The sequence below is a fragment of the Camelina sativa genome, chromosome 15 (assembly GCF_030686135.1).
Source record: "Camelina sativa cultivar CO46 ecotype springtype chromosome 15, ASM3068613v1".
Classification (NCBI taxonomy): Eukaryota; Viridiplantae; Streptophyta; class Magnoliopsida; order Brassicales; family Brassicaceae; genus Camelina; species Camelina sativa.
Window position 1 is genome coordinate 12,561,856 of NC_141894.1, and position 20,386 is coordinate 12,582,241.

The 20,386-nt window shown below is 36.5% G+C and overlaps 2 protein-coding genes and 2 pseudogenes across 3 annotated transcripts; 2 read left to right on the forward strand and 2 right to left on the reverse strand.

Moving 5' to 3' along the window:
• Nucleotides 1-23: 23 nt before the first annotated feature.
• Nucleotides 24-4,948, reverse strand: LOC104767741 (uncharacterized). Its single transcript, XM_087489195.1, has one exon. It carries the CDS (start codon nt 4,910-4,912, stop codon nt 188-190), a length of 4,725 nt encoding a protein of 1,574 aa, XP_087345321.1. The 5' UTR covers nt 4,913-4,948; the 3' UTR covers nt 24-187.
• Nucleotides 4,949-11,078: 6,130 nt separating this feature from the next.
• LOC104746659 (pentatricopeptide repeat-containing protein At3g22150, chloroplastic) lies at nt 11,079-14,113 on the forward strand. Its single transcript, XM_010468180.3, has one exon. The coding sequence runs from the start codon at nt 12,271-12,273 to the stop codon at nt 13,654-13,656; it is 1,386 nt and encodes a 461-aa protein (XP_010466482.2). The 5' UTR covers nt 11,079-12,270; the 3' UTR covers nt 13,657-14,113.
• Nucleotides 11,182-12,231, forward strand: LOC147926564 (pentatricopeptide repeat-containing protein At3g22150, chloroplastic pseudogene; annotated as a pseudogene).
• Nucleotides 14,114-18,690: 4,577 nt separating the features above from the next.
• On the reverse strand, nt 18,691-19,723 carry LOC104746660 (VQ motif-containing protein 22 pseudogene; annotated as a pseudogene). The gene has a single exon (XR_015582616.1). The product of XR_015582616.1 is annotated as a VQ motif-containing protein 22 pseudogene (transcript).
• Nucleotides 19,724-20,386: the final 663 nt, after the last annotated feature.

Consider the following 20,386-nt stretch of genomic DNA (forward strand, 5'->3'; position numbering starts at 1 on the left):
ATACAATATGAAAACCCAAAGAATTTGAGATCTCAAACACAAACGAACCTTTTATTGTAGTAAATGATACAAGTAATTAAAGGTTGCACACATGCAAGTAACCCCTGTTACCAAAGAGAATACGAAACCAACAAATTCGTAATAACGAAACTTTAGAGTCATTGAGAGACTCATCACTCTATATTAATCAGGCAGGACATTTGAAGCCAGATGGTGGCTTTTTACCACAATCAAGGAGAACCTCAAGAGCTATAGGAAGAATGAGGTTGATGTTGAGAAGTTTGGCTTTAATAGTAGTACATAAACAAACGGCTGCGTCTAGATCAACTAAACCTTCCAAAATGGGACAACACTTTTCTTTAGCGTTATTCCCGATTCCAATGTGAATCAAACCCCCAAGAACGTCAACGCACGCGCCTAGCTTTAGCGGGTTAATTGGACAAGTATTTGGCTTATGCATAGATGTTGGTGGTGTTGCAATGGGAGGAGTTGCACTAGGTGGCTTTGCGATAGGAGGTGTTGTACCTGGCGGTTTTGCAATAGGTGGAGTTGCGGTAGGAGGTTTTGCAATCGGCGGTGATGCGGTTGGCGGTTTTGCCATGGGTGGAGTTGCCGTAGGAGGCTTTGCTACGGGAGGTGATGCAACAGGCGATATTTCGGCGGGACACTGAAAGCCAGGTGGTGGTTTCTTTCCACAACCAAGGAGAACCTCAAGAGCTATGGGGAAAACGAGTTCGACGTTGAGAAGCTTAGCTTTAATAGTGGTACATAGACAAACAGCTGCGTCTAGGTCAACTAAACCTTCTATAATTGGACAACACTTTTCTTTGGCACTTTTTCCAATTCCAATGTGAACCAAACCTCCAAGAACGTCAACGCATGAGCCTAGCTTCAAAGTGTCAATTGGACAAGTCTTTGGTTTAGACATAGATGTGGGTGGTGTTGCGATGGGCGTCATTGCAGTGGGAGGAGTTGCAGTAGGAGGAGTTACAACAGGTGGTTTTGCGACAGGAGGAGTTGCAGTAGGGGGCTTTGCCATGGGTGGAGTTGCCATAGGAGGCTTTGCTACGGGAGGTGATGCAACAGGCGACATTTCGGCGGGACACTGAAAGCCAGGTGGTGGTTTCTTTCCACAACCAAGGAGAACCTCAAGAGCTATGGGGAAAACGAGTTCGACGTTGAGAAGCTTAGCTTTAATAGTGGTACATAGACAAACAGCTGCGTCTAGGTCAACTAAACCTTCTAAAATTGGACAACACTTTTCTTTGGCACTTTTTCCAATTCCAATGTGAACCAAACCTCCAAGAACGTCAACGCATGAGCCTAGCTTCAAAGTGTCAATTGGACAAGTCTTTGGTTTAGACATAGATGTGGGCGGTGTTGCGATGGGCGGCATTGCAGTGGGAGGAGTTGCAGTAGGAGGAGTTGCAACAGGTGGTTTTGCGACAGGAGGAGTTGCGGTTGGGGGCTTTGTCATAGGTGGAGATGCAATAGGCGGAGTGGCGACAGGTGGAGTGGCAACAGGCGGAGTGGCGACAGGCGGAGTTGCTACAGGTGGCTTTGCTATAGGCGGGGTTGCAACAGGTGGGGTAGATACGGGTGGCTTTGCTATAGGCGGAGATGCAACGGGCGGTGTTGGAACAGGTGGTTTCGCGATAGGTGGAGTTGCTACAGGTGGCATTGCAGTAGGCGGTGTTGCAGCTGGTGGTTTTGCAACGGGAGGAGTTGCAATAGGTGGTGTTGCGACGGGCGGCTTTGCGATAGGAGGAGTTGCAACAGGAGGAGATGCTACTGGTGGCTTTGAAACCGGTGGAGTTGCAATAGGGGGTTTTGATGTGGGAGGAGTTGCGACAGGCGGCTTTGCAATCGGAGGAGTGGCTTGTGGAGGCGTTGCTACTGGTGGTTTTGCTATAGGCGGAGTTGCAACGGGTGGCTTTGCTATAGGCGGAGTTGCAACAGGCGGCGTTGAAACAGGTGGTTTTGCGATAGGTGGAGTTGCTACTGGTGGCATTGTGGTCGGCGGTGTTGCAACTGGTGGTTTTGCAACGGGCGGAGTTGCAATAGGTGGTGTTGCGACGGGCGGCTTTGCGATAGGAGGAGTTGCAATAGGAGGAGATGCTACTGGTGGCTTTGATACCGGTGGAGTTGCAACAGGCGGTTTTGATGTGGGAGGAGCTGCGACGGGCGGCTTTGAAATCGGAGGAGTGGCGATTGGAGGCATTGCTACTGGTGGTTTTGCTATAGGTGGCGTTGCAACTGGAGGAGTTGTGGTAGGTGGTGTTGCAACTGGTGGTTTTGCGATAGGCGGAGTTGCGACAGGTGGCATTGGAACAGGCGGTGTTGCAACAGGAGGTGTTGCAACAGGTGGCTTCGCAATAGGTGGGATTGCAACAGGTGGCTTCGCAATAGGTGGGATTGCAACAGGAGGAGTTGCAATGGGCGGTGATACAATAGGTGGGGATGCTACTGGTGGTTTTGCTATAGGTGGCGTTGCTATGGGTGGTGTTGCGACTGGCGGCTTAGCGATAGGAGGAGTTGCTACTGGTGGTGTTGTTGTGGGAGGTGTTGCAACTGGTGGTTTTGCAATTGGCGGGGTTGCAACTGGCGGTTTTGCGATGGGTGGTGTTGCAATAGGAGGAGTTGCCACTGGTGGTGTGGCAACAGGTGGGGAAGCAGCTGGCGGAGTTGCAATTGGTGGTTTTGTGATGGGTGGTGATGCGATAGGTGGAGTTAAAATTGGAGGTGTAGCCACGGGCGGAGTTGCTATAGGGGGTGTTGCGATGGGAGGAGTTGCAACAGGAGGCGTTGCAACGGGTTGAGTTGCAATAGGTGGCGTTGCGACTGGTGGTTTTGCGATAGGTGGTGTTGCAATAGGAGGAGTTGCCACTGGTGGTGTGGCAACGGGTGGGGAAGCTACTGGTGGCGTTGCAACAGGTGGAGTTGCAATAGGAGGAGTTGCCACTGGTGGTGTTGCAATAGGAGGAGTTGCCATTGGTGGTGTTGCAATAGGAGGAGTTGCCACTGGTGGTGCTGCTACTGGTGGTTTTGTGGTGGGTGGTGTTGCAATAGGAGGTGTTGCGATGGGTGGAGTTGCAACAGGTGGTGTTGCGACGGGTGGAGTTGCAACAGGTGGCGTTGCGATAGGTGGTTTTGCGATTGGTGGTGTTGCAATTGGAGGAGTTGCCACTGGTGGTGGGGCAACGGGTGGGGAAGCTACTGGTGGCGTTGCAACGGGTGGGGTTGCCACTGGTGGTGCAACTGGTGGTTTTGCGGTAGGTGGTGTTGCAATAGGAGGTGTTGCGACGGGTGGAGTTGCAATAGGTGGTGTTGCGACAGGTGGTTTTGCGATTGGTGGTGTTGCAATTGGAGGAGTTGCCACTGGTGGTGTAGCAATGGGTGGGGAAGCTACTGGTGGTGTTGCAACAGGTGGAGTTGCAATAGGAGGAGTTGCCACTGGTGGTGTTGCAATAGGAGGAGTTGCCACTGGTGGTGGTGCAACTGGTGGTTTTGCGATGGGTGGTGTTGCGATAGGAGGTGTTACGACGGGTGGAGTTGCAACAGGTGGCGTTGCGACAGGTGGTTTTGCAATGGGTGGTGTAGCGATAGGAGGCGTTGCAACGGGCGGATTTGCAACAGGTGGTGTTGCGACAGGTGGTGTTGCGACAGGTGGTGTTGTACTAGGAGGAGTTACCACTGGTGGTGTGGCAACGGGTGGAGATGCAACAGGGGGAGTTGAGACAGGCGGAGATGCAACAGGGGGAGTTGCAACTGGCGGAGTTGTAACAGGTGGTGTTGCAATAGGAGGAGTTGCTACTGGTGGTGTGGCAACGGGTGGAGTTGCAACTGGAGGTGGTGTTGCAATAGGAGGTGTTACGATAGGAGGTGTTGCAGTAGGCGGTGTTGCAATAGGAGGAGTTATCACAGGTGGTGTGGCAACGGGTGGGGTAGCAACTGGTGGTTTAGCGATGGGTGGTGTTGCGATAGGAGGTGTTGCGACTGGTGGAGTTGCGACTGGTGGAGTTGCAATGGGCGGTGTTGCAGTAGGAGGAGTTGCCACAGGTGGTGTGGAAACGGGTGGGGCAGCAACTGGTGGCGTTGAAACTGGTGGAGTTGCAGCTGGGGGTTTTGCGATTGGTGGAGTTGCAACTGGTGGTTTTGCGATAGGAGGGGTTGCAACTGGCGGAGTTGCAACAGGTGGTGTTGCAATGGGCGGAGTTGCTACAGGTGGTGTTGCGATAGGAGGTGTTGCAACGGGCGGAGTTGCAACAGGTGGTGTTGCGACTGGTGGGGCTGCCACTGGTGGCGTTGCAACTGGCGGTGTTGGTGCACATGGTGGAAGCTTGTGGGTAGGTGGTTTGGGAGTAAACGGAGGAGGCTTCGTGGTAGGAGGTTTAGGAGTCGATGGCGGAGGCTTCACGGGGGGTGGTTTTGGAGTGGACGGAGGGGGTTTTATTGTGGGAGGTTTCGGTGGGGGGTGATGTTTTTTAGGGGGTTTAGGGTGAGGGTGTGGTTTGACGGTGGGTGGTTTAGGGTGGGGGTGTGGTTTAGGCGGTTTGTGGGCTGGCGGAGGTGGTTTTATAGTGGGAGGTTTAGGGTGAGGGTGAGGTTTGGTGGGGGGTTTAGGGTGGGGGTGTGGTTTAGGTGGTTTGTGGGATGGCGGAGTTGGTTTTATTGTGGGAGGTTTTGGGTGGGGGTGAGGTTTGGTGGGGGGTTTAGGGTAGGGATGTGGTTTCACGGTGGGTGGTTTAGGCGGTTTTACTGCCGGTGGTGTAGGTGGGACGACAGAATGTTTTGGTGGTTTGTGGGGGTTAGGTGATGGTTTTGGAGGGCTACATTCACGAGCGTATGAGGCAGCAAGGAAGCCAAGGAGGATGAGAATGAGAAAGGAGAGGTTTCGAGTGCGAAACCCCATTTTTTGAGAAGGAGTGGACTTCAGTGAGTACGTAGGAATATGAATGAGTAAGTTCCCATTTATAGAATAATATTCTAGGATATTTTTGTTCATATCATGTTGCAAGGGCAATTGAAACTTGATTTGATTAAAGCACGCATCAGGTCACCTAATTACTAAAAGACAGTAAAGGTTTTTGTCTCACTTTTCCTAAATTGGCCTATATTATGTGTTGTAGATTCTTATCTTCTTTCGGAAATATTAGGAATAAAATTCGCTACTTAGGTTGATTAGGACTCATTTGTGGGTTTTAAAACCCAATATATTTTTTGCTGTAATCATTAGTTTTTAGTAAACGGTTTTAAACATATTTGAACATTTTAACGCTTTATAAAAATACTGTTCTACATATGAATGGTTTGTAATGTATAAGCGATTAAACGATATCCACTATCATTAAAATATCATGGTCAACAGAGTGCAATATAGTTTAAGGAATCATGTCCTGCATCCTATCTTTTATTCTAAATTCCAGATCGATCGCGTTGCATAAGTCTATTAACCTAAGATAAGACCTAGTCCGTAAATTTGTAGAAGTTACGAAATTAATGTTTGCTATACGGTGATCGACATAAAAAATATTTAAAAAACTTGGAATTAATCAATCATATTTTGTAATTATTGGGGTGAAATGAAAACGATGGGAGCAAGCGAAGGTTTTTGTAGTGTAATGGCCAGTGTGCAGACAGTGTAACGTAGAGGCATCTCCCATTCTCTATTTTATAATTATTTTATTTGACTTAAGAGGCATCTCTCATTCTCTATTTTTTAAAGTTGGAAGATATAATTAACCCATCCTTTTCTCTCATTTAGGTCCACTTTTCTTATAAGGATTCTTTGCAACTTTTTTGGGTTTTAGTTTGTGTCTCTACCTATAGAAATGGATCATCAATTTGAGTTGACACAAATCTATTCGTTGATAAGTATAGAACCATGTTGTTAGGTTTCAGTGGCTACTAGCTAGCTAGCTAGCTAGATAAATCTGTTTACATGTGTGAAAGTTTCACTAATTAATGAAATACTTCCTCCATTGTAAATGTATGATATCGTTGAAGTTTTGTATTTGTTGATTTTTTTTATTTTTTTTTTTATTAAAACCAATAAATCTCTAGGACTGGTTTATGGTAATTGACCCTTGAATCAAATTAATTGAGAGTTCAAACATTGGTTTGGTTTAATAATTGTTTAGCAGATAAAAGTGAAATCTAGGATTGTTTTATCAGAGGGCTCTATAAAAGCAAAGCTAGCATTGATATTTAGGGTTGTTAGAGTGAGATCAAGCTTGTGCAATATCTGTAACTTTAAGTACGTACTAGCTAGTGTTGCCTAGCTGAAACATAGGCATTCTACATCGAATCTAAACTCGTGAACGTGATTCGTATACATTATTTTTCTTCTTTTTAATCATTCATTTCGTTTCTTCTTCCAAGTTCTTCCGGTTGATTTCATGAATGGGAGAAAAGATATTGAGTGTAAGAAAGAGATCAAGAAGCTGAAGTTGATCAAGTTCTGTGGCAATTAACGAATATACAAGAATTACAACATACTAAAGCAATTTGTTAGGTTTCCAATGATTATAAATTGTTTACAGATAAAAGTTACACTGATTAATGATGAAAAAAATATTGGTCTCTTGAGTTCAAGTTTTATAAGTACACGCAGTATATTCGTTTCTTGAGTTTATAATCAAGATATCATTTCGAGGGAACATGTTAGATATCCTACATTTACCTTCTAAAAGTATCAAAATTAGGTACTTCCGATTATCTTTTTCTTAACATTTGCAAATTTATTAATTTAAACAATTAATGTACAGAGTGAAGAAGGTGAATCAGGAAAGGAGAAATATAAAAGTTGGAAATAAAACCTTGATCGTTGGAATTTAGCTAATTTTTAGGCACTTAGCTAACTTATATATCAGCCGACCTACTCGAAGTTCTTGGGATCCAAATGAAAAGAACATCTTCAAATTTTCCCTTCGTTGGACGCGGTTACAAAGTCGCGTGTACGATTCAGCTGATAGTTAGAATAGTGTAACCCGTGAAGTATATGTCACTTTTAGAATTTAATTTCCCTTCAAAAATAATATAAAAAGAGAGATAGATAATGTGACATTGTGATAGAATCTCATGCTTCCATGTGACTCCACCATTCGTCTCATTTGATTCCTCCCCAAACCGCGACAAGAATTGGAAAAACTAGTGGTCGTCGGGGTACTCATGAGCACATTGTCGTTTAGACACGTCGGTCCATCACCAGCAGAAGAGAGCAAAAAACTAGAACATCAGACAACGATCATCGTTTGGATATTTCCTTTCCACTTCTAAAATGTTGCCGACTTGCCATATTTACGAGTCGGAACAAATAAGAGTTAATGGGAACCTATTTTGCTCTTTAATTTTGGTTTGGTCCTATTAGCGATTTTATATATTTACTGGGAAGATAAAATGTTGACTAACCTAATTGTTTAGTTTTCAATGTTGCAATTGATTATCTTTTGTTTAGATTCGGACATCATATGAAAAAAAGATTGTTCGAAACTTCTAAAGACTGTTGCATGCTATAGTATATTTAAAAAAATTATGGTCAAAAGATATAGTTGGACTAGTGGTGAGAGTAGTGAAGTCTGGTTTTCTTAGTTTGATTCTTGTTTGAGAGAAACTGTTTAGATATAACGAAGAGATGCATGTGGTTTGGACAAGAACTTCTCGATTAACCATAACAAAGAAAATAACACATAACACTTTAAACATAACGATCGCAGTAAGCATACCAAATATTTCTATTGTACTTTCAAAATATTTACGTTGAGACAATTGCTTTGGTTATGAAAAAAAAAAAAAAAAAAAAAAATCTTATCACAATCAAAATTATCCAAAATATTGACGTAATTTGTGTATGAGCAAGTGATTATTCTAATACATAATTTTGCGAGAGAAAATGAAATCATGCTTAAACAATATTATCAGTTTTAACATATTTTGAAAATTTTAATTATTCTCAAACATTATATGTAGTATTCGAATTTGCATTTGGCAGAACCAAAACTATTCATCTCTAATCGGTAGAACGAATTAGCTTTCGAATTAGTTTGATATTATTCAAAACTCTACAAAGAGATATTATTCTACCTGCTGAATTTGATAGAGAGGGCATTTAATCTGCTTAGTTACGTTCTTTATGATTGTAATGGTTTTTGGATATTAGCATTGCAGAATACATTATTTAATATTGTACTCCCAACATTTTATGATAAATGATACATATCATTTTATATTTTTCACACAAATTTAAAAAGTAGAAGAATTCTAATATACATGCTCTGCAATGGCACATTGACTTTAGATTATATGTTTTACATGTTATTAATCTTAATGTGAAGTTATTAGAAACATAGTTCAAAGTTACATTGGTTTTGAAAATAGAACTAATGATAAAACGACACGTACTTTTTTTTTTTTTTTGTCAACCTCACATTAAATAATTAAAATAAAACTCCTCGATTGGTTGCCCAAACTGGAGGAAAAGTGTTTACAAAAGACGACTCTGAAACTAAATCTCTAGAAGAACGAGCTAAGCAATCAGGCTCACATTGGACGTCTTTGGGATCTTGATAAAGGTGAAAAAAGGCATTGAAGCACTAAGCACCTGAAACTCCTCCAGAAGCGTACACGTACTTTAAAATAAAGAAGATAAAAATATTTTTTGCTTTAATAAATTTATTTATCTCTTAGTAATGTATTATTGTTTTCAAGATATTTTATCAATCAGATTTACTGATCTTTTGTCTTATTTCTTAATACTGTATTATTGAATTCGAGACGTCTATTCTACAACTCTGCAAGGGATCCCAATATAATCGTGTAGCGTCTGAAAATGCCAAAAAAGCATTACTAGTATAATATACTCCGAATCTTATTGTTTCAAAGCACAAAAATATCAAAACTCTATAACTGTGACATGATTGTATGTAAACAAACTATATATCTATCAAGTCTTAATCATTTTTGGAAAATAATCCTTTGACGTATATTTTCTGCTACATGATTTTTCTCGATTGAACTTTACTATGCTATACAGCTATACTTAGTTAAAACTTCGAAATTAGGGTTTGATAACAGATAACCCGACTGACACATATTTATTTAGTATTTTTCGTAATCATAACGTTGTAGTGTTTTGAAATTGCAATGTCTACTCGCTAAATTACGTTAGCTACATTTCCAGCGCAAAAGTATTACATAGCCAAGTTATATTTTTGTCACAATCCATGTGTACGTTTCATATATAATATAGAGATGAAATAATACACATACACTGTTTGTTGGCATACGCTAGCTGTTTGTTGACAAACAAAGAAAATACAATGTAGTTCATGTTCAAGAACTGAATACAGTTCACACTTGCAATAACGTGGAGCCTATAATCACTATGCATGCATGATAAGATAATGGTACATTTTGTCATCGTATATACGAATATATACAATCATTCATCCCATTGTGAATTATCACGATTGACTTTGACATAATAATCGAAAGCATAATACAAAGAGTGTTGTTTTTAGTATTCTTGCTGAATGTCTTGCTCTTCAATTCGTAAGGTTATTTATTTATTTTAATTTCTTTTTTCTTTTTTTTCCCCCTATTTGAGTTATATAACAATTCTTAAAAATGTTAGTTTTTTCGTATATAATGCGTCTTCTAATATAAATTGTGGTCTTTTTGTTTCTGTTAAATGTATCGAACAAACTATCAAACCTATAGAAACAAATGTTATCGAACTATATATATATAGTATAACATGTTATTTACGTGAAAAACTCAGTCAAACCCATTAAATGAATTTCATACTAACCTAATTCACTCTTAAGTTAAAAAAAATGGAATTAATCTTTCTTTAATTAAAGGAATAGTAAGATTTTTCAGTGCATATCCTCCATATTCCACTATAATTATAACAGCCCATACATTTTAGTAAAATCCACCAACTAAAAACAACATTGCTTTGATTATATATATACATATACTTATATCTATATATACGGCAAAAACCAAGTCGTTTTGGATGAGACAAAACTTTTTTGCTTTAACATCATGACATATCACATATGTATCAACAGACACTAACAAAATGAACTCATGCCGTTATCTAGTTAATGATGTTTTAGTTAACATCTAATCATTTATGTAATTATTTTTAAAATTTATTGATCTATTGTTGTAGTTAATAAATTTTGTTAGGGTTAAAAGCTTCCCTTTGAAAACAGTCTTATTTTTTAATGGTCGAATTAAAGAAGTTAACGCAACCAAGCTAGGCCGTTGACGAAAGGAAGCAACTTAAAGCCCATTAATGTTGCAATTTATGGCTTTAGATACACTATTCCAGAGGCCCAAAATAGAGGACAGAGCTTCTTCTCTTTTCCTTATGGTTTTTTCTTTCTTTCTTTTTTAGTCTTGTAAATTCAATCAAGGGTCATTCAAATAGATAAACTAGTTCTCTAGAGATAGAAGAAAGCTTCACTTGAACTACACTTGAATAGATTTGAAGATTTCAGTCTTAAAAACAACGTTAACAAGTATGTGTAGTATATTGTTTAGTATAATAATCAAATATGACATGCAATATTTCTTATAATCACATCAACATTAGAATCTACGTTTAGTATATGGTTCTTTCTCAAATGCTACTAAGCCTACTTTGACCAGCGATTTTTACGTTTTACCTGAAATTTTTACTCGTCGAAGTACTTAACACTTAGTTACATTAATGTTGACTATTGAACATATTAAAGTTATCTTTTTCCTAAATACATAAAAACTATGCGTGTTTGGTTGAGTAAATTTAATTTCGTGATAACAAATTTTTATATCAATTTATCAATTTCAATGACAGTAAAATTTTGCCATCATATTTTGAATGCTATGATTTTTTCCAGTCTCTGTCAAAAATTTTGTGATTTAATTTCTTCAAATATGCATATATAAAAATTAAATTACTTAAATATTTGATATTTTTCCGGATAATATTAAATTACTTAAGATTAATTTTTGTAAAGAGAGACTAGAAAAAAAAAAAAAAAAAAAAAAAACGAAACTAACAAAACAAACACTTATCAGTTATCACTGAACCTTAAAAGATGATAAACATATAGATAGAGAGAACAGAGCCAATAATAAAGGCTCTTCCTTTTCTTTTTCTTCTTCTTCTTCTTCATCATCTCCTTGTTAATGGCTGGATCAGCTCTACCTCTACCACCACCTCCACCATTATCATTACAATCTCCATCACAAAATCAAACCCGTCATTCTTCCACCTTTTCTCCACCAACCCTCACTCCTCAAACACCTTCAATCCGTTCCCGTCTCAGCAAAATCTGTCAAGATGGAAACCCACAACTCGCACGCCAACTGTTCGACGCAATTCCTAAACCAACAACTGTTCTTTGGAACACCATCATCATCGGTTTCATCTGCAACAATCTGCCACACGAAGCTCTTCTTTTCTATTCCCGGATGAAAAAGACTGCACCTTTCACCAAATGTGATCCTTACACTTACTCTTCTACACTCAAGGCGTGTGCTGAGACTAAGAACTTGAAAGCTGGTAAAGCTGTGCATTGTCATTTGATCCGTTGTTTACAGAATTCAAGCAGGGTTGTACATAACTCTCTGATGAATATGTATGTTTCTTGCTTGAACGGTCCTGGTAGTGAATTGGATTCTTATGAGTATGATGTGGTCCGTAAAGTTTTCGATAATATGCGTAGGAAGAACGTTGTGGCTTGGAATACTTTGATTTCTTGGTACGTGAAAACAGTGAGAAATGCTGAAGCATGTAGGCAATTCTCTATAATGATGAGGATGGAGATTAAACCGAGTCCGGTTAGCTTTGTCAATGTTTTCCCTGCGGTGTCGACTTCTAAAAGTATTAAGAAAGCTAATGTTTTTTATGGTTTGATGCTTAAATTGGGAGATGAATATGTTAAGGACATGTTTGTGGTTAGTTCGGCTATTTCTATGTATGCTGAGCTTGGCGATTTTGTATCATCACGGAGAGTATTTGATTCTTGTGTTGAGAGAAACATTGAGGTGTGGAATACAATGATAGGGGTTTATGTTCAGAACGATTGCCTGGTTGAAAGTATCGAGCTTTTTCTTGAAGCAGTAGGATCGAAAGAGATAGTGTCTGATGAAGTAACGTTTCTTTTGGCAGCGAGTGCAGTTTCAGCACTGCAGCAAGTGGAACTAGGCAGGCAGTTTCATGGTTTTGTGAGCTAAAAATTTCGAGAGCTACCGGTTGTGATATTTAATTCGTTGATGGTGATGTACTCAAGGTGTGGTTCTGTGCACGAGTCGTTTGGAGTCTTTCATTCAATGCGTGAGAGAGATGTTGTATCGTGGAACAGTATGATCTCTGCATTTGTACAAAATGGCCTTGATGATGAAGGATTGATGCTGGTTTACGAGATGCAGAAGCAAGGGTTTAAGATTGATTACATAACTGTGACGTGTTTGCTTTCAGCTGCATCAAATCTTAGAAACAAGGAGATTGGGAAGCAGACTCATGGTTTTCTTATCAGGCATGGAATTCAGTTTGAGGGAATGAACAGTTACCTTATTGACATGTATGCTAAGGCAGGTCTAATTAGGATATCACAGAAACTTTTTGAAAGAAGTGGTTATGGTGAAAGAGACCAAGCTACCTGGAATTCTATGATTTCAGGGTACACGCAGAATGGACTCACAGAGGAAACATTTGTTGTGTTCAGGGAGATGTTAGAACAGAGTATACGACCCAATGCTGTAACTGTGGCATCAATTCTCCCTGCTTGTAGCCATATAGGTAGTGTTGACTTAGGTAAACAGCTCCATGGTTTTTCTATTAGGCAATACTTGGATGATAACGTATTTGTCGCTTCTGCGTTAGTTGATATGTATTCAAAGTCAGGAGCCATAAAGTATGCAGAAAACATGTTTTCTCAAACGAAAGAGAGAAACTCTGTAACATACACCACAATGATATTGGGGTACGGTCAACATGGGATGGGAGAGAGAGCTATCTCGCTGTTTTGCTCAATGCAAGATTCGGGAATCAAGCCCGACGCTATCACCTTTGTTGCAGTGTTATCAGCTTGCAGCTACTCAGGTCTAGTGGACGAAGGTCTCAAAATATTCGAGGAAATGAGAGACCTTTATAACATTCAGCCCACAAGTGAGCACTATTGCTGTATTACAGACATGTTGGGGAGAGTTGGACGGGTTAATGAAGCATATGAGTTTGTTAAAGAACTTGGTGAAGAAGGTAACGTAGCTGAGCTATGGGGTTCACTTCTTGGGGCTTGTAGACTGCACGGTGAGCTTGAGCTTGCTGAAACTGTTTCAGAGAGGTTAGCTGAATTAGATAAAGGAAAGAACTTTTCCGGGTATCAGGTTTTGCTCTCGAATATGTATGCTGAGGAACAAAATTGGAAGAGCGTTGATAGGGTGAGAAGAGGAATGAGAGAAAAGGGTTTAAGGAAAGAGGTTGGTCGTAGTGATATTGAGGTTGCAGGTTATGTAAACTGTTTTGTTTCTAGAGATCAAGAGCATCCTCAGTTTGGTGAGATATATGATGTAATCGACGGTTTGGCTAAAGATATGAGAGGCGATTCGTTTCTGACGACATTGCCAAATGTAACTCCAAGTTTAGAATTGGATGAGTGAAAAAGAATGCCAGTAACTCTCACAGACACATGGAAATCAAAGCAAGAGATGATTTAAAAGTGAGTAAGCGGCGCAAAATTCTCATTTCTTTGCTTTCTGAAGCTCTTTGTTGGTGACATTGAAGCAAATCTTTAGTCATAAACACTCTTGTTCATCATTGTCTTCTGCAAATTATCTAACACCATTAGCCATGTCTGGATCCGAACCCTGTAATATTCAACCAGACAGACACACTGTGCAGTTTTGTCTTTGGTATAATACTGATTGTATTACAAGCCGATCATGAGGACAGCAGAGGAGAAACTGGGGGAAACAAAGATGTATATTTAAACCAACATCATTGTAGTTTCCTTGCTCTCATCTTCATTCTAGGCCTCTTCACTTGTAAAACTTTACTGGTATAATTATTTTTATTTTCATAATTAAAACAAATCATGAATGTGATGTTTATCTAAAATTTCATGTGAACAAAAAAAATTTAGAGCTAATATTTGTTACCTGCTTTATTTTCATGAAATAATCATATTAAATATATATACAAACAGAAACTTTTTGGCCAAATCTAAAACTTATACTTAAAAATATATATAGATATATTTATATTCATTATAATATGGTGAAATGAGTTTTTAATTTGTTTACATGTCATTACATTAGTCATTAGATATGAGAAACAGTCAGACCCATATGCATGGAGTTTGAAAATTGCATGATCATCTAAAAACTATAACTCAACCACTAGTCCACCACTACATAAACTCATAAAAAAAAAATCTATCTACAAGTAAATACATTTTTCAATATTACTACAAAAACTGTTAGGTGAAAGAATATTAGAAAGTTCAATTCAACATGTCCATGTGTTTTAAATGACCTTTAGTCAAATTATAAAAACAATAATTTTAAGTTAAAAACAAAATTTGTAACTTCAAAATATTTATTAAACTAAGGGTCCGAATGGTAACGGTAGATTTGGTTGTGCGGGACAAGCAGTTTTACAGTGCGGTACGATTAAACTGCGGTACGTGCAGAACAAATGTAATTGCAGGGCAAGTGCGGTCACTGCAAATTAAGCGGTACAAAATAATGTTTGATTGGTGAAAAACTATTTGCGGTGCAGATTTCATATTATTTTATAAATAACTATTATAAATAGACACTAGGATCGGACCCGTGCTACAGCGCGGGGGGAAATTCACATATACATGCAATCCATAATGGATTGAAAATGTGTTAAATTTTTTGTTTAGTATAGTGCATTCAATTATATATAATATATAATATATATATTACAGTGGATTATATATATTTATACAATGAATTTGGATAAAACAATAGACGAAAAAAGTAAATGGTAATATAATAGTTTTAATACAGTAAAATAAAGTAAAACTGAGAATATTTAACATTAGTTTGGATAAAATAAGAGAAGAAAACAAATAATGAGTAAACTGTATTAGCATACCGGCATAGCATAATAACATATGAGTTTTATAGAACTACATATTCTTTTACATTTCTGTAAAATAATAAAATATTAATATACATGATATTGGATTAAAAGTTGTTGTATGCTCTATTAAACAAATAGCTATCCAAATTGATTGAAAAATATGCTAATTTATTAAAAAGCCATATGATAAATTACAATATGATATATATGAACAACCATCATATTAAAAATGAGGAAGAGGTAATGTACATATCACAAAACTTTTAAAACTTAAATTAGTATAATGTATGATAAGAGAGAGGGAGAGAAGAAGAGAATACCTTACTATCATCAAAGTATTGACTATTGACACATCCTCTATATTTATAAGAAAAGAAGTGTGTTCAACAATTTAACTCAAATATTTATACATTTTTAAAATCTGCACATTTATTTGGAGCAATTAATATGAAAAAGTTACCATAAAAATCGGTTATTAATTCTGAAAATTAATATGAAAGTTTTTTTTCCACTAAACGACTTAGATTTTATTATTTATGGTATATGCTATATTCCAGTTTGATTTAATTTGTAAATTTTGGTAAAGTTCTTGTCAGATTAAGTATTAATCGACAATGATTGTTAGTTTCCTAAATTACAGGAACAAAAATATTCACCTAACTAATGTGGTTCAATTATGGAAAATTTATTTAAGTTTAGTTTTAAATTATTACCCGATAACCCATATAAACACAGCGGGTATTTTATACCCGAATCCGATTTCTTAATTTCGGGTAATTTTTCTAAAATTGATCCGACCCATTATCGATTTTGTACTTCTCTTTTACTTATATAGGGATTATAAGTAAGTATATTTTTAAATTAAATTATTTTCTTTATTGTTAATGAAATAGTAATTTTGTGTATTATTTATAAACTTTAAAAACCAAAATTATTTTAAATTAATTATGTGAATTTTTGTTAATTAAAATAGTGAAGAAATACATTGTTTTAGAAATAAATTCATTCTATAGGAAACTAGAATTTCTTTTTCAAAATTTTAAATCTAGTTAAAACAGATATACATTTTGATGATATTTTTTTTTTCTTCTAAAATCTGTTTTTCATATTTAAAGTGATTATTGTATAAATTTTGAAGAAATGATGAATTATTTTTTTTAGTAATTTATTCAACAGAAGTTAAAAAAAAAAATTGAAAATACATTTAGCATAGATTATTGTTAAATATAACTGATTATTATTCTCTTTATAAGATAAATAGCTAAAAAGAATAAATTAAAGTTTTATGTTATTTTGTGCGTTATTTGGAAACCACTAGATAAATAGTTGCTGGACACAAAAAAGCGGTCCACTTGTTAATTCCTTCTCTTCAAAAACGCAAAGTAGGTTTAGTTTTATTTATCATAAAAACGCAAATTATTGAACAATATATACGAATGGTGACATAAAGCGGTTATTTAAAGAAAATCTTCAAATACGCACTTGAATGTGCTTCCATTCACACCCTAAATTTACGTTTAAGACATACGTAACTTAATTTATAAAACCATTGTTTATGAAATTTCTATTTCAATTCTAAGAATATTTAGAATTTTTTTTACGGGATTCAATAAACCATTTGAAAAACATTAACTACCATATATGATGTGGAGAGAGATAGAACTTAATTATATAAAGATAAAGATTCTAAAGCATCTTTAACTGTTTTGTATAGTAAGTAATTTAGACCACCTCCAAAGTAGGGTTTAAGTTCAGGTTTGAAGAGAAAAGAAGGAAAAAACCAAATCAAAAGTCGTGTAATTAATAAGAGCTCGTAAGCTGAATAGTGTATAAGAGGATGTGGCGTATTGCTTAAGAGTTGGATGAACTATTTAATATAAATTTTTTATTTGCATCAACATTTGAAAGCTGATTTGGTTGAAAATATTAGGCACAACTCAAGATTACAACTAATATTTTTTCCTATTTATGATTTGTATTTTTTATTTTTAATATGTTTTTATGTTTTGTATGTTTAGAAATTTATGAAATGCAATAATTTTTTATTTTTATAAAATCAAAAATATTTAAACTAATTATGTTCTACTTTAATAAAAAATCAAAAATAAGAACCTCAATTAAAGTTATACTATTGGAGGGGATAATTTTAGTTAATCTTCTAAAAGTTTTTATTTTGAAAAAAAAATACACAATTTAATATTAAAAAAATATAAGAGTCTCGAAATTAAATTTTTCCATTGGACTTGCTCTTAATAAGTGGTGATTGAACTAAAAAAAATGTATATTAAGAAAATAAAAAAGAAGTGAAATTAATAAAAAAAGAAGTGAAATTTCACTGTTAGGCAGAATATAAATTGGACCTACAATGTGTTTTAGATTCATCCCCTCTTCCCAAACCATTTCTCACTCATATTTGTCACAATCGTCAATGTATTATTCTCTTTTATATAATAAGATTTTTTTTGTTTAAAAGATTCTTTTTTGTTTTTGTTTTTGTTTTTGTTTTTGGTCTAAAAGAAACACGCCTACGGCATGATAAATTATTCTCTTTCATTAAAAATGAGGATTTATCGTAAGAATCTAAAATCTGAAGAAATGCCAACAAAAATAAAAAAGATCTAAAGACATACTGCAGGTCTAAGATATCTCTTGTGAATGCGAGGCTTTGGTATATTAGCCAAACTCTATATTACATCGATCGATCTACGTCAAAGACCCGTCTAAGTCATAATTACAAATTACAATCATAATTAATATTAACGCGATGGATTGGAAAGAAAATAGGAAAAAAACGATAACGTAAGAATCTAGGCATGTTGGTAGCCTACCTTCACCAAAACACTATTCTCTTTGGTTTCCGAACGAAAGGCAAGTTCGGGTCTCTATATGAATGATCCAATGAGACTCTTTTCTCCATATTTTATTGTTTTAGATTTATTCTGGTCTTTAAGAAAGTTATCCGTCACTATATATCAATTACAATCTTAATATAAAAATATTAAAAGGCAAACAAAAGTTTTAAAAATTTAAGCCAATCAAATTGTGTAAAGGAAACGGTTATCCACTGTTTTCTCCTTTCGACAAGTCATATGATATGATGATAATGAAACTATTTATTAAGAGCCATAAGAAAAATAAATTATAAGGTAGGATTTATATTCTCAATTATTGCGCTAATTTGGTAAAGTTACATCCAACATTGGTTTCATGTTCGAATATATACTATATATCCAAATGTTGGAGTTAAGCTAGTTTTGGCTATTTTCTCCATTCTATGCACGTTTTATATGCATTCTTTGACCAAGAAACTTGAGAATTCTAGCTTCTTTACACATGCACGTGAGAACTTTACACGTGAAATATTTGAATTCTGGTATATGTGATAATATTAGCATTCGAGCATATTGTTTTAATTTTATTTGAACTAATTAAGTCTAATAAAAGTATCTGGATTCCATTAATAAATGATCATTTGTTTCCTTCAAATTTAACATGTATTGATTTGTTTGGAATTTTTTTTTTTTTCTTGCAAGTATATATGCAACTTCAGAATTGAAAATTTGTCTATGCAAGGTCCATGATAATGCTAAAAGCCTAAGATAAAGATAAATCTCAAATATGAAAGAAAAAGAAACTTAATATACAAAAAAAAAAAAAGTCAAAGTTTTCATTCTATGACAAAGAAAGTCAGTACCTAACATTTCTGCCTTTATGCGAAAACCCAAAAAAAAAAAAGAAGAAGAAAAAGTTCAAAAAGAATCCAATCGTTTTCTCATTGCAACCTCGACGAAGAAGTATTACTATTCGTAGCCTCCTTAGACGACGGAACAGAACCTCCTCCACCAGAACCATCCACCGTCCCAAACATACCCGAAACAACCGTATTAGGGTTGTTCGTGTTACTATACCCGACCATAGGGTTCACGTTGTTCAACGAGAACATGTAAGGCCGTTGAGGCTGCTGTTGCAGCGGCGCGTGAGACTGGAAATTGTATTGCCAAGGAACTTGTTGAGAAGATCCAGCGGATGGATCAGACGAAGAAGTGAGGCTGAAACCAGAAGTAGTATTACCAGACCCAAAAGCCATAGCGGATGGACCGCCGGTGTATTGCTGAACCATGGCACGGAAGTTGGAAGTGTCGGTGTTGAGAAGCGTTGTTGGTGTTCTACGTGAGGCTCTTGATCTTCTACGTGCTGGCTTGGTTACACGGCCGGTCTCTGGACTCAGACGAGAATCTATAGAGGTGGTATCACCACCGGTGGTGGTGGTTGTGACAGCGGTTGAAACTGTGGAGGAAGTTGTGAAGAAGGTTTGGTTGGTGTTGTAGAACTGAGACCACTCGTTGGGGTTAGCCATTTCTGTGTCTAAAGACAAGACTCTCAAGGATTGTAAGAAAGAAAAAAGCATTTGCCTTCGTTAAGTTCTTTATATATTTATTTGATTGTAGTTTTTTGATTAAGACTTAGTCAAAGGAAGACTATTCTAAATCAATCATGACCGTTTATTTTTCTAATTACACGTGGATTTGTTTGGCTTTACATTTCATTCCTCCTAAATTTGCAAAAACAAAAAAAAGTTGTAATTCCTTAGGTACTTTTATTAATATGGTTTGATATGATTCGATAATATCATAAATAGAAAAAGTAATAATATTTGACCTTACGAAGTTACAATTAGTTGAATTTTACCAATAAACTAGAGTTTAGTTTGGTATTGGCTACTTTCTCAACAAGTTGACGACATTGGCCCATTTCACTGTGTGTGTATTCTTTTATTAAATACTTAAACAAGTCCCTCACTTTATATAATCGTCACAGTGGTGACGGCATAGATTTCCAAACAAAACGTTAAAAGATATATTCACAATCACGTTGCCTCTTGCCTGGTTAGTGCTAAATAGTGTAGTAGCCGTTTTATATAGCACACTAGATACTTAATATGCTTACTGAGTTAGTGTAGTAGCCGTATTATATGGCATGAATTAAAAATAACGACTGTCGTACGATAATAATAATGATTTACATGACATTTGTTATAAACTATAATATACATGTGTATAGTATTTTAATATCAATCGACGTAAATAAAATATGATACACTGAATGTTTCGTTCAACCCATAACATATGGGAAGTCTACATAGACTGATTTAAATCAGCAAAAATGATTAGCCGATTATTAAGGAATAATTTCTATGATAGTCAAGACATTATAAGGTCATTATAAAATAAAGTTTCAAGAACTTGCAGCTAATAATGGTTAAAATGTAACCATATG

Excerpts from the sequence above, each read along its gene's own strand:
- LOC104767741 (XM_087489195.1), bottom strand. The coding sequence starts at position 4,912 with ATGGGGTTTCGCACTCGAAACCTCTCCTTTCTCATTCTCATCCTCCTT.
- LOC104746659 (XM_010468180.3), top strand. The coding sequence starts at position 12,271 with ATGGTGATGTACTCAAGGTGTGGTTCTGTGCACGAGTCGTTTGGAGTC.